Source organism: Chlorocebus sabaeus, chromosome 6 (genome assembly GCF_047675955.1).
Source record: "Chlorocebus sabaeus isolate Y175 chromosome 6, mChlSab1.0.hap1, whole genome shotgun sequence".
NCBI lineage: Eukaryota > Metazoa > Chordata > Mammalia > Primates > Cercopithecidae > Chlorocebus > Chlorocebus sabaeus.
In genome coordinates, this window is record NC_132909.1 from 55,249,792 (window position 1) to 55,264,373 (window position 14,582).

The 14,582-nt window shown below is 52.0% G+C and overlaps 1 protein-coding gene across 1 annotated transcript in view; it reads right to left on the reverse strand.

Moving 5' to 3' along the window:
* The window catches only part of ARHGEF18 (Rho/Rac guanine nucleotide exchange factor 18), a 115,649-nt gene extending 102,157 nt beyond the window's left edge, over nt 1–13,492 (reverse strand). Inside the window, 5 exon segments of the mRNA XM_073017041.1 lie at nt 734–801; nt 803–994; nt 1,449–1,832; nt 11,668–11,928; nt 12,470–13,492. Of these exon segments, the coding sequence (XP_072873142.1) occupies nt 734–801; nt 803–994; nt 1,449–1,520 (332 nt within the window). The 5' untranslated portion in view covers nt 1,521–1,832; nt 11,668–11,928; nt 12,470–13,492.
* Nucleotides 13,493–14,582: the final 1,090 nt, after the last annotated feature.

Genomic DNA, 14,582 nt, shown 5'->3' on the forward strand with positions numbered 1-14,582 from the left:
ATTTATTTATTTATTTATTTATTTATTTGAGACGGAGTCTCACCCTGTCGCCCAGGCTAAAAGGTGACGGACGGACGGGCGCAGTGGCTCACACCTGTAATCCCAGCACTTTGGGAGGCCAAGGCAGGCGGATCATGAGTTCAGGAGTTCGAGACCAGCCTGACCAACATGGTGAAACCCCATCTCTACTAAAAATACAAAAATTAGCCTGGTGTGGTGGTGCACGCCTGTAATCCCAGCTACTCGGGAGACTGAGGCAGGAGAATTGCTTGGACTTGGGAGGTGGAGATTGCAGTGAACTGAGATCACACCACTGCACTCTAGCCTGGGCAATGTAGTGAGACTCCATCTCAAAAAAAAAAGAGAATCTAATGCCTGATGATCCCATCACCCCAAAAATGGACCAGCTAGTGCAGGAAAACAAGCTCAGGGCTCCCACTGATTCTACATCATGATGAGTTGTATAATTATTTAATTATGTATTACAATGTAATAATAATAGAAATAAAGTGCACGATAAATGGAATGTGCTTGAATTATCCAGAAAGTATCCCCTGTCCCCCTGGGTCCATGGAAAAATTGTCTTCCATGAAACCGGTCCCTGGTGCCAAAAAGGTTAGGGACCATGGCAGGTGCAAGGGGCAGCTTGTCTCAAGACCTGGCTCTAGCCTTCTGGACCCCTGCCCTGTCCCCGGGGTGCATTGTGGGAGGCAGGCAGCAGTGGGGAACTGACCTCCGCCAGCTCTCTGAGCAGCTCCGCGACCTTTCCCAGCTGCGCCGCCTTGACAGGTCCTGGGACCCCCGCCAAGTTGGAGAAAAGAGAATCCCTTCCTGGTTCTTCACTGGGGGCGCGGCTGTCTGGGGCCTCCCCAGGCTGGCTGTGGGAAGGGGCCCCAAGGCCCAGGTCCTGCAGATACTCGCTGCCCTGAAGGGCCCCCAAATCCAGGCTGAGGTCCTCCACACTCTCGCTGAGCCTCCTGGGAAAATCATCCTCCTGTAGGTTGGGAGGGTGAGGAGAGAGAAGATGTTCACCAAGGGGCAGCAGAGCCTGAGGTCTCTTGACCACAAGGTCCCTGCTCCCAACGTTCAGACCCTGTCTGTCCCCCACCTGTCGGCATCCTGGGCTTAGCGCCCTTCTCACAGCGAGTGGAATGGAATGGGAGGGAGTAGTCCCCCAGTGCCCTGCCTAACCTGGACCTTCAAGACCTCATCCCCACAAAAGGACCAGAAGTCTGGTCTTCCATGCCAAATTCCCCTACTTCTAGCCTTGGCAAAGTACTTCTCGTCACTGAGTTTCTATCTGATTATCTTTTTTTCTTTTTGGTTGTTTTTTTGGCACAGTTCCTGCTCCTGTTCCTATTTCTTTTTCCTTCCCTTCTTTTGTCCTTCACTTCCCTCTTCTCCTCCCAGTCATTCTATTTGTCATTCTGTCCAGCCAGGGCACCTACCTTTTCTTCTCCTTGCAAAACCTCCTCTCCCACCCAGCCTATCCTGAGTCTGTCTGATGAACTCCTATGCATCTGTCAAAACCCAACCTGGGCATGCCCTCCAGGTTGCTTTCCTGACTCCTCAAGGTTGGTAAGATGCCCCTCCTCTGGGCTGTCAGGATCCGGAGGACACGAATTGTCCTTTTTTAGGCATTTGTTAGGACTGTCTGCACACAGGATTTGGTGGGTAGGTGGGTGGGTAGGCTTCCCCCATGGCTCCATGTGAGGCCAGTGCTGAGGTGTGGCTCCAGGCATCCATGTGATCTCAGGCAGCCCTTGGTGGATGCTCTCAATTTGTCAGCTGCACATCTTGGCCGGCAGGAGGCAGGGGGTCCGTGTCCACACCTGTCTTGGGATGAACAAGGAGGAGCTACGCAGGGTTTGCCTTTTTACCTGAACTCACCCATGTTGATGTCTTTATAGATTTGGCCCCTCCCTTCTTTTTCTTGCAGTGAAATACACATCACATAAAATTTATCATCTTAACCTTTTTTTTTTTCTTGTTTTTTTTGAGACGGAGTCTTGCTTTGCCGCCTAGGCTGGAGTATAGTGGCACGATCTCAGCTCACTGCAACCTCCACCTCCCAGGTTGAAGCGATTCTTCTGCCTCAGCCTCCTGAGAAGCTGGGATTACAGGCACCCTCCATTATGCCCAGCTCATTTTTGTATTTTCAGTAGAGACGGGTTTCACCATGTTGGCCGGGCTGGTCTCGAACTCCTGACCTCAGGGGATTCGCCTGCCTCGGCCTCCCGAAGTGCTGGGACTACAGGCATGTGCCTGTAAAACCGCTTCTGGAGAATTTATATATATTTTTTAGTAGAGACGGGGCTTCACGATGTTGGCCAGGATGGTCTTGAACTCCTGACTTCAAGTGATCTGCCTGCCTCAGCCTCCCAGTGTTGGGATTACAGGCGGGAGCCACCGTTCCCGGGCCCATCTCTTAACCATTTTTAAGTGCCCAGTTCAGCGTCATTAACACATTCCCATTGCTGTGCAACCAGCACCTCCATGTATTTCCAGAACTTTCTCATCTTCCCAAACTAAAATTTCGTTCCCATGAAACACTCGCTCCTCATTTCCCTCCCCAGCCCCTGGTACCCACCCTTCTACTTTCTGTCTCTATGAATCTGACCAGGCCTGGCGTGGTGGCTCATGCCTTGGAATCCCAGCCATCTGGGAGGATCGCTTGAGCCCAGGAGTTTGAGACCAGCCTGGACAACACAACAAGACCCTATCTCTACAAAAAAAAAAAAAATTTAAATTGAGCTGGGCATGGCGGCAGACTACTTGGGAGTCTGAGGTGGGAGAATCACTTGAGCCTGGAGGTCGAAGCTGCAGTGAGCTGTGATCATGCTACCGCACTCTAGCCTGGGTGACAAAGAAAGACCCTGTCTCCAAAAAAAAAAAAAAAAAAAAAAAAAAAAAAAAAAAAAAAAAAAGCAGGGGGTGGTAAATCTTGAACCCGACGAGTCCAGAGACCTCCTACGAGGGGAATCAGACAGTATTTGTCCTTTTGTGTCTGGTTTATTTCACCGAGCACAGCATCCTCACGGTTCCTCCACATTGCAGCGTGTATCAGAATTTCCTTCCTTTTTAAGGTTGACTTGTATTCCATTGTGTGGATGGATCACATCGCATTTATTCATCCATCCGTCAACGGACACCTGGGCTCTTTCCATCTATTGGCTCTTGTGAATAACGCTGCTATCAACATCAGTGTGCAGATATCGGTGAGTCCTTGCTCTCAGTTCTTCTGGGAAGATATCCAGAAGTGGAATTGCTGGATTGTATGGTTTATTATTATTATTATTATTATTTGAGACAGAGTCTCGCTCTGTCACCCAGGCTGGAGTGCAGTGGCACCATCTCGGCTCACTGCAACCTCTCCCTCCTGGGTTCAAACGATTCTTTTTTTTTTTTTTTGAGGCGGAGTTTCGCTCTGTCACCCAGACTGGAGTGCAGTGGCCGGATCCCAGCTCACTGCAAGCTCCGCCTCCCGGGTTCACGCCATTCTCCTGCCTCAAGACTCCCGAGTAGCTGGGACTACAGGCGCCCGCCACCTCGCCCGGCTAGATTTTTGTATTTTTTAGTAGAGACCGGGTTTCACCGGGTTAGCCAGGATGGTCTTGATCTCCTGACCTCGTGATCCGCCCGTCTCGGCCTCCCAAAGTGCTGGGATTACAGGCTTGAGCCACCGCGCCCGGCCTCAAACGATTCTTGTGCCTCACCCTCCTGAGTAGTTGGAGATACAGGTGTGCACCACCACGTCGGGCTGATTTTTCTATTTTCAGTAGAGACACGGTTTCATCATGTTGCCCAGGTTGGTCTCAAATTCCTGATTTCAGGTGATCCTCTCCCACTCGGCCTCCCAAAGTACTGGGATGACAGGCGTGAGCCACTGCACCCAAACTTTTTGATTTTGTTTTTTGAGACAGCCTCCCGCTCTGTCACCTAGGCTGGAGTGCAGTGGTACAATTGCGTGGCAATTTTAGGTTTAACTTTCTTTTTTTATTTTATTTTTATTTTTCTGAGATGCAGTCTCACTCTGTCGCCCAGGCTGGAGTGCAACGGTGCTATCTCGGCTCACTGCAATCTCTGCCTCCTGGGTTCAAACAATTCTACTGCCTCAGCCTCCCGAGTAGCTGGGATTACAGACACCCGCCACCATGTCTGGCTAATTTTTGTATTTTTAGTAGAGATTGGGTTTCACTGTGTTGGCCAGGCTGATCTTGAACTCCTGACCTCAGATGATCCACCCTCCTTGGCCTTCCAAAGTGCTGGGATGATAGGCATGAGTCACCACGCCCGAGCCCCACTGCTCTTTAGGATAAAGTCTGAGCTCTGTCGTGTGGCTGAGGTGGTCTGATCTCTGCTGACTTCTCCCACCTTCCCTCCTCCCCGCCCTACTCTGATGTCATTCCCTAAGCCTTCTAATTCCATTTTGTTTCCTTCATCCTCATCTGCACATATTGGCAAACTCCTACCCTTCCGTCAGAACCCTGCTTACATCGTCACCTCCTCCAGGAAGTCTTCCTCTGTTCTCTCAGGGTATACGAGAGCCTCATCCCTCCCTTCCCTGCCAGCTCCCCCCATTGCCCTGATGGGGGCCCCAGCTCCTGCCTCCAGCACAGGGGGCCTGGCCCAAAGGACCATGCGTAAACCCTTGTTCAAATCCAAGGCTGCCCTTCCCTGCCGTTCTCACTTGCAGCAGGTCTATATACTTACTCCGACAGGAATTCAAACCAGGTCAGGTTCGAGTGGGCTTCTCCGGAGCTGGGTGACATGCAAGCCCTCTGCCGGGCCCTGCAGGATCAGAGGGGACAGATACCTGGGTCGGTAGCCTCCTCTCCCACTCACCTACCCCAGTGCTACCAAGTACAGGCAGGCACCAGGTACCCCGTCTAAGAGCCCACCCGTCCTTGACACTCTGGGCTTGTGTGTGAGACATTGTGACAGGTTTTCCAGCAGAGGGCAGTAATGTGTCTTGGCTGAACAAAATCAGGGTTAGCAGGAAGATTTTTTTTCTTTTTAAATAGAGATGGGGTCTCGCTCTGTTGCCCAGGCTGGAGTGTAGTGGTACAATCACAGCTCACTGCAGCCTCGACCTGTGGGGCTTGAGCGATTCTCTCGCCTCAGTCTCCTGAGTAGCTGGGACTATAGGCATATGCCAATATGCCTGGCTAATTTTTAATTTTTTTTTAACCAAGTACTTAAATCTTACGCAATTTTTTTTTAAACAGGGTTTGGCTCTGTTGCTCAGGCTGGTGTGCAGTGGCATAATCATGGCTCATGGCAGCCTTCAATGCTTGGACTCAGCCATTCTCCTGTGTCAACACCCCCACACCCCCCAGAGTAGCTGGGACTACAGGTATGTGCCACCATGCCCAGCTAACAACAACAAAAAAATTATACAGACAGAGTCTCACTCTGTTGCCCAGGCTGGTCTCAAACTCCTAGGCTCAAACAATCCTCCCACCTCAGCCTCCCAAATTGCTGGGATTACAGGCATGAGCCACCTCACCCAGCAAATTTTTAAATTTTTTTGTAGAAAGAGGGTCTCACTATTTTTCCCAAGCTGGTCTCAAACTCCTGGCCTCCAAATGATCCTCCCACCTTGGCCTCCCAAGGGATTACAGTGGTGTGAGCCACTGCACCCGGCTACAAGATTTTGTAACAGATGGCAGTGACTTAGGCAGGAGGCACCTTTACCTGTTTGCTCCAAGGGCCCCCTGTGCCGGGGCAGCCTGCCCCTCTCCACCTCTTGTCTTCTAGCCTCCTCCCTCCTCTCCTGCCTCATTTTTCTTCCCTTGAATGCAGTCTTCCCTTTCTTCTTTCTTTTTTTTTTAAGTCAGAGTCTCGCTGTGTCACCCAGGCTGGAGTACAATGGCGTGATCTCGGCTCGCTGCCACCTCCACTTTCCGGGTTCAAGCGATTCTCCTGCCTCAGCCTCCCAAGTAGCTGGGATTACAGGTGCCCGCCACCATACCTGGCTAATTTTTGTATTTTTAGTAGAGACAGGGTTTTGCCATGTTTGCCAGGCTTGTCTTGAACTCCTGACCTCAGGTGATCCACCCTCCTCGGCTTCCCAAAGTGCTAGGATTCCAGGCATGAGGCACCTCACCCAGCCCTCACCCAGTCTTCTCTACCCCTGTCTCCCACACCTGTACATGCCCCTGCGTGTCTCCTACTCTTGTCTCCCACTTTGTTCCTCCACGTCTGTCCCCTCATGCCTGTCCCGATTCCCACTTACCCATGGTACTGTCGAAGTTCTTGAAGCACCTGCTGGACAATCAGCCTGTGGGGGTTGGGGTGGGATTAGAACAGCCCACGTTAGCTCCAGGTGACAGACACTCTCCCCGAGACAAGCTGGGGTTGCCCAACCAGGCCTCAGGTCCTGATGCAGACCCTACTCAAAGCCAGCCACTCTGGAGGCTGAGGCAGGAAAATCACTTGAACCTGGGAGGCAGAGGCTGCAGTGAGCCGAGATTGTACCACTGCACTCCAGCCTGGGTGACAGAGGGAGACCAAGTCTCACAAGAAAAAAAAAAAAGCCACAATTATCTCCCAAGGCTACACTGAGAACCTTTCTGAGGGGCCTGGGCCTCTCCCACCGGGAGAAGGACGGTGTCAGAAAGAAGATGAGGTTATGGGGGACTAGTGGGACGGTGTCTGACCCTGGTCACTTACGGCCAGCAACGCTGCACCCCGGCAGCCCTCCTCCCGCAGCCCTCCTCGACTTTCCGGTCTGTTCCCTGGTGGTCCCTCCCCGACCACGAGGCAGAAACTCACACGTGATCTGGTTCCACGTGGTCTTTTTCCATGCACTCCAGCACTGGAGGTTCCAGGCCTGGAAGAAGCACCCCCATCCCAGGAAGCACAGTTGTGAGGAGTTCTGGGACACGACCAGCCCAGCAGAGCCCTCCCGGATGCCACCCTGAGTCCCTGCAGAACTGGAGGCCATGCAGACAAGGCCTGTACTCTCAGGGAACAGAGACGAGAAGAGGACAGAGAGCCAGGGACAAACGCAGGTGTCCCCAGTGTCTCGTGAGTACTTACACCCTACTAAGTGCTTTACATGTGTGAGCTCAGCAGACTCTCCAAGTGGCCTTAAGGAGATAATGCTTATTATCTCCCCTCCCCTTTTTTTCCTTAGACAGAGTCTCACTCTGTCGCCCTGGATGGAGTGCAATGGCTCAATCTCGGCTCACTGCAACCTCCGCCTCCTGGGTTCAAGTGATTCTCCTGCCTCAGCCTCTAGCTGGGATTACAGGCATGCACCACCATGCCCGGCTAATTCTTGTATTTTTAGTAGAGATGGGGTTTCACCATGTTGGCCAGGCTGGTCTCAAACTCCTGACCTCATGTGATCCACCTGCCTCAGCCTCCCAAAGCGCTAGGATTACAGGCGTGAGCCACCGCACCAGGCTTTTTTTTTTTTTTTTTTTTTTTTTTTTGAGACAGTTTCACTCTGTCACCCATAGTAGAGTGCAGTCCTGCCATCAGAGCTCACTGCAGCCTTGACCTCCTGGGTTTAAGCGATCCTTCCATCTCAGCCTCCCAAGTAGCTGGGACTACAGGTGCACACTGTCATGCCCAGCTAATTGTTTTTACATTTTTAGTAGAGACAAGGTTTTGCCATGTTGCCCAGGCTGGCCTCAAACTCCTGGGCTCAAGCTATCCACCTGCCTTGGCCTCCCAAAGTGCTGGGATTCCAGGTGTGAGCTGCCGCGCCTCTTCTAATAGAGGAAGCCTCTAATAGAGGCTCAGAGACTTGTTACGTGTTTAGACTCCAGGTTTGTCTGATGCCAGAGAGGTGCAAGGATAAAAATTCAGAGATAAAGAAAGAGATAAAGAAACAGTCAGAATGCCGGGCGCGGTGGTTCATGCCTATAATCCCAGCACTTTGGGAGGTTGAGGCGAGCCGATCACTCGAGGCCAGGACTTTGAGACCAGCCTGGCCAACATGGCGAAACCCTGTGTCTACTAAAAATACAAAAATTAGCCAGGCGTGGTATCGGGTGCTTGTAGTCCCAGCTACTTGGGAGGTTGAGGCAAGAGAATCGTTTGAACCGGGAGGCGGAGGTTGCAGTGAGCTGAGATTGCACCACTGCACTGCAGCCCGGGTGACACAGCAAGACTCTGTCTCAAAAAAAAAAAAAAAAAAAAAAGAGTCAGAGAAGAGAGAGAATCTCGGAGACAAGGTCATTGCAATGGGGCAATCTCACACTGGCTCGAGGGCTGCAGGGAGAGGAGGAGGGACAGATGCTGGAGGTCCCTTCCCCTCTCTGGCTTCCCCTAACATTCTGCCCAGTCCCTGCCCAGGGGACCCTAAGCCAGCTCCCTTCCATTCCCTGGGGCCCATTGGGAGCCCCATCAAGGGGACTCTCCAGGATGAAGGATGAAACCCCAACAGGGTTTCACCATGTTGGCCAGGTTCCTCTTTCCCTGACTTAGTTTGAATGAAGGAAACTCCCAGGCTAGCTACCTTGAACAGGTGGAGCAGGCACTTCCAAATCCGGAGAGATTTCCGGGGAGCGGATCTCACAGGAGGACACAGGAACGGACCTTGACCTCACTCTTTTCTTGGGGCTGTCACATTCCTGCAGGGAATTAAACATCTCACTAAGCTGGGAAGGCAGCCTGGACGGCAGGCAGGTTCCCTAGGTTGAGGGTCCCCACCCACAGCCAGGGCCACCTCCACAGAAACGGGGTGACACACTCATCCAAACCTCAGCCTCCAGCCATTCCCCCCTGGCCATAGGGCATGGGTTCAGCCACCCCCTCCCCAGTCACAGAGATGTAGTCCTGGCCAAGGAGCCTCCAGCTATGAGCTGGAGCCCCAGGTATCAGGGCCACAGGTTCCAACGATGGCCAGAAATTTCCCCACAGGGTCATTTGTGATCACAGCCAGAGATGTCTCAGCCACCAGCCACTCCAAGCACATATTCCTCAGGTGTGAGCTGAGATCTCAGGTCAGAGACAAATTCTCCTTAGCTGCCTACCCCAACCACAGACACAGCTGCCTTCCGGCTGCAGGCTACACTTCAGGCTAAGATCCTCCAAGCCTGGCTGAAACTGCCAGATAAGACATCCCCCACCCTCTTGTCTCCAGCCCTTGGGCTGCAGTCATGGCCATGCATAGCCTGCCCTAGCTGCTTACCCACGGAAAACCCTTCAGGCCTGGGCTGGAATCTTAGGACCCAGAGACTACCGAGGCACAGGCCACGCCGTAGATAAGCACCCCCCACCCCACCATCGTGGGTAACCACCACCAGCCCTGGCGAGTCTCTCCTTCCTACCCATAGCACTGGCTTCTGGACCCAAAACTATGCTATTGTCAGGGGTGGCTGCAGGTTACACCCACTTTGCCTGGGCTCTCTGCAGGGGTCCCGCCCCCAGACAGACACCCTTGAGTCCAAGTCTTCAGCCCTTCTCCCGGCAGGTTCAAAGCAAGGCTGGCCAGTGTTCGAGGGAGACAGGGTTCCTCATCCACCGCTGAGGCATCGAGGCTGAGCCTAGTGGGAGAAGACAGGGTACTGGGGCTTCGGCAGGTCTTGCCCACCTGGCTGCTGCCCCAGGCATCCAAGGGGACTTGAAAGAACATGTAAGGGGGTCCTTCCAGGACAGGGAAGGGTGCACAGGCCACAGAGAGGGGTCTAGACCTCCCAATATGAGAGGAGTTGGTGACAAGGGGGAGAGTACAAAGAAAGCCAGCCTGGTTATATTTGTTGGAGCTATGTTTGCATCTCAGATCGTTTTTACACAGACTGGTTTTCTTTTCTTTTCTCTTTTCTTCTCTTTTCATTTTCCCTTCCCCTTCCCCTTCCCTTTCCCTTCCCTCTTTCTTTTTTTTTTTTTTTTTTTTGAGACAGAGTCTCACTCTGTCACCCAGGCTGGAGTGCAGTGGCACAATCTCAGCTCGCAGCAACCTCCGCCTCCCAGGTTCAAGTGATTCTCCTACCTCGGCCTCCCGAGTAGGTGGGATTACAGGCATGCACCACCATACCCAGCTAATTTTTACATTTTTAGTAGAGACAGGGCTTCACCACGTTGGCCAGGCTGGTCTCAAACTCCTGACCTCAAGTGATCCCCCTGACTCTGCTTCCCAAAGTCCTGGGATTACAGGCATGAGCCACTGCACCCGACCTGAATTTCTATTTGGGATGACTTGGAAGGGGTTGAGAGACACAGGTTAGGGGTGGCTAGAGCGCCCCTCCTACTATTTGGTGCTGCTACTGTGGGGTGCCTGGCATCTCACACATTTCCGGTTTGATCATAAGTGCATGGATGCAGATCACATTTAGGCTTATATGTATGGGTCTGATGGGGGCTGAGCATGGCTGTACTCTTAGCAGGTGTGCAAGATTAGGTTTTTGTGTGCTTACAGTGTATGTGCTTGCAGTGTGTGCATGCAGTCGATTTTTTTTTTCTTTCTTTCTGTTTTTTGTTTTGTTTTTTTTTTTTAGATAGAGTCTTGCTCCGTCGCCCAGGCTGGAGTGCAAGTGGCACAATCCTGGCTGACTGCAACCTCTGCCTCCTGGGTTCAAGCGATTCTCAGGCCTCAGCCTCCCAAGTAGCCGGGACTACAGGTGTGCACCACCATGCCCAGCTAATTTTTGTATTTTTAGTAGACAGGGGGTTTTGCCATGTTGACCAGGCTGGTCTTGAACTCCTGACCTCAGGTGATCCACCCACCTTGGCCTCCCAAGGTGCTGGGATTACAGGTGTGAGCCACTGCGCCCGGCCTCACGTGCAGTTTTCAGTTTGGGCTTGTGCATGCATGCTCAGTCACTGGCACAGGCTCTATGTTCATGCGTGTGCAAGTTAGAAGAGGGTTTTTTGGGCTGCCTCTGATGGTGCAGATGCCCCTCACGGCCCTACAACAGGGATCCCCACCCCCTGAGCCACAGACTGGTAGGTACTGGTCCGTGACCATTTATTTATTTATTTATTTATTTATTTATTTATTTATTTGAGACGGAGTCTCACCCTGTCGCCCAGGCTAAAAGGTGACGGACGGACGGGCGCAGTGGCTCACACCTGTAATCCCAGCACTTTGGGAGGCCAAGGCAGGCGGATCATGAGTTCAGGAGTTCGAGACCAGCCTGACCAACATGGTGAAACCCCATCTCTACTAAAAATACAAAAATTAGCCTGGTGTGGTGGTGCACGCCTGTAATCCCAGCTACTCGGGAGACTGAGGCAGGAGAATTGCTTGGACTTGGGAGGTGGAGATTGCAGTGAACTGAGATCACACCACTGCACTCTAGCCTGGGCAATGTAGTGAGACTCCATCTCAAAAAAAAAAGAGAATCTAATGCCTGATGATCCCATCACCCCAAAAATGGACCAGCTAGTGCAGGAAAACAAGCTCAGGGCTCCCACTGATTCTACATCATGATGAGTTGTATAATTATTTAATTATGTATTACAATGTAATAATAATAGAAATAAAGTGCACGATAAATGGAATGTGCTTGAATTATCCAGAAAGTATCCCCTGTCCCCCTGGGTCCATGGAAAAATTGTCTTCCATGAAACCGGTCCCTGGTGCCAAAAAGGTTAGGGACCATGGCAGGTGCAAGGGGCAGCTTGTCTCAAGACCTGGCTCTAGCCTTCTGGACCCCTGCCCTGTCCCCGGGGTGCATTGTGGGAGGCAGGCAGCAGTGGGGAACTGACCTCCGCCAGCTCTCTGAGCAGCTCCGCGACCTTTCCCAGCTGCGCCGCCTTGACAGGTCCTGGGACCCCCGCCAAGTTGGAGAAAAGAGAATCCCTTCCTGGTTCTTCACTGGGGGCGCGGCTGTCTGGGGCCTCCCCAGGCTGGCTGTGGGAAGGGGCCCCAAGGCCCAGGTCCTGCAGATACTCGCTGCCCTGAAGGGCCCCCAAATCCAGGCTGAGGTCCTCCACACTCTCGCTGAGCCTCCTGGGAAAATCATCCTCCTGTAGGTTGGGAGGGTGAGGAGAGAGAAGATGTTCACCAAGGGGCAGCAGAGCCTGAGGTCTCTTGACCACAAGGTCCCTGCTCCCAACGTTCAGACCCTGTCTGTCCCCCACCTGTCGGCATCCTGGGCTTAGCGCCCTTCTCACAGCGAGTGGAATGGAATGGGAGGGAGTAGTCCCCCAGTGCCCTGCCTAACCTGGACCTTCAAGACCTCATCCCCACAAAAGGACCAGAAGTCTGGTCTTCCATGCCAAATTCCCCTACTTCTAGCCTTGGCAAAGTACTTCTCGTCACTGAGTTTCTATCTGATTATCTTTTTTTCTTTTTGGTTGTTTTTTTGGCACAGTTCCTGCTCCTGTTCCTATTTCTTTTTCCTTCCCTTCTTTTGTCCTTCACTTCCCTCTTCTCCTCCCAGTCATTCTATTTGTCATTCTGTCCAGCCAGGGCACCTACCTTTTCTTCTCCTTGCAAAACCTCCTCTCCCACCCAGCCTATCCTGAGTCTGTCTGATGAACTCCTATGCATCTGTCAAAACCCAACCTGGGCATGCCCTCCAGGTTGCTTTCCTGACTCCTCAAGGTTGGTAAGATGCCCCTCCTCTGGGCTGTCAGGATCCGGAGGACACGAATTGTCCTTTTTTAGGCATTTGTTAGGACTGTCTGCACACAGGATTTGGTGGGTAGGTGGGTGGGTAGGCTTCCCCCATGGCTCCATGTGAGGCCAGTGCTGAGGTGTGGCTCCAGGCATCCATGTGATCTCAGGCAGCCCTTGGTGGATGCTCTCAATTTGTCAGCTGCACATCTTGGCCGGCAGGAGGCAGGGGGTCCGTGTCCACACCTGTCTTGGGATGAACAAGGAGGAGCTACGCAGGGTTTGCCTTTTTACCTGAACTCACCCATGTTGATGTCTTTATAGATTTGGCCCCTCCCTTCTTTTTCTTGCAGTGAAATACACATCACATAAAATTTATCATCTTAACCTTTTTTTTTTTCTTGTTTTTTTTGAGACGGAGTCTTGCTTTGCCGCCTAGGCTGGAGTATAGTGGCACGATCTCAGCTCACTGCAACCTCCACCTCCCAGGTTGAAGCGATTCTTCTGCCTCAGCCTCCTGAGAAGCTGGGATTACAGGCACCCTCCATTATGCCCAGCTCATTTTTGTATTTTCAGTAGAGACGGGTTTCACCATGTTGGCCGGGCTGGTCTCGAACTCCTGACCTCAGGGGATTCGCCTGCCTCGGCCTCCCGAAGTGCTGGGACTACAGGCATGTGCCTGTAAAACCGCTTCTGGAGAATTTATATATATTTTTTAGTAGAGACGGGGCTTCACGATGTTGGCCAGGATGGTCTTGAACTCCTGACTTCAAGTGATCTGCCTGCCTCAGCCTCCCAGTGTTGGGATTACAGGCGGGAGCCACCGTTCCCGGGCCCATCTCTTAACCATTTTTAAGTGCCCAGTTCAGCGTCATTAACACATTCCCATTGCTGTGCAACCAGCACCTCCATGTATTTCCAGAACTTTCTCATCTTCCCAAACTAAAATTTCGTTCCCATGAAACACTCGCTCCTCATTTCCCTCCCCAGCCCCTGGTACCCACCCTTCTACTTTCTGTCTCTATGAATCTGACCAGGCCTGGCGTGGTGGCTCATGCCTTGGAATCCCAGCCATCTGGGAGGATCGCTTGAGCCCAGGAGTTTGAGACCAGCCTGGACAACACAACAAGACCCTATCTCTACAAAAAAAAAAAAAATTTAAATTGAGCTGGGCATGGCGGCAGACTACTTGGGAGTCTGAGGTGGGAGAATCACTTGAGCCTGGAGGTCGAAGCTGCAGTGAGCTGTGATCATGCTACCGCACTCTAGCCTGGGTGACAAAGAAAGACCCTGTCTCCAAAAAAAAAAAAAAAAAAAAAAAAAAAAAAAAAAAAAAAAAAAGCAGGGGGTGGTAAATCTTGAACCCGACGAGTCCAGAGACCTCCTACGAGGGGAATCAGACAGTATTTGTCCTTTTGTGTCTGGTTTATTTCACCGAGCACAGCATCCTCACGGTTCCTCCACATTGCAGCGTGTATCAGAATTTCCTTCCTTTTTAAGGTTGACTTGTATTCCATTGTGTGGATGGATCACATCGCATTTATTCATCCATCCGTCAACGGACACCTGGGCTCTTTCCATCTATTGGCTCTTGTGAATAACGCTGCTATCAACATCAGTGTGCAGATATCGGTGAGTCCTTGCTCTCAGTTCTTCTGGGAAGATATCCAGAAGTGGAATTGCTGGATTGTATGGTTTATTATTATTATTATTATTATTTGAGACAGAGTCTCGCTCTGTCACCCAGGCTGGAGTGCAGTGGCACCATCTCGGCTCACTGCAACCTCTCCCTCCTGGGTTCAAACGATTCTTTTTTTTTTTTTTTGAGGCGGAGTTTCGCTCTGTCACCCAGACTGGAGTGCAGTGGCCGGATCCCAGCTCACTGCAAGCTCCGCCTCCCGGGTTCACGCCATTCTCCTGCCTCAAGACTCCCGAGTAGCTGGGACTACAGGCGCCCGCCACCTCGCCCGGCTAGATTTTTGTATTTTTTAGTAGAGACCGGGTTTCACCGGGTTAGCCAGGATGGTCTTGATCTCCTGACCTCGTGATCCGCCCGTCTCGG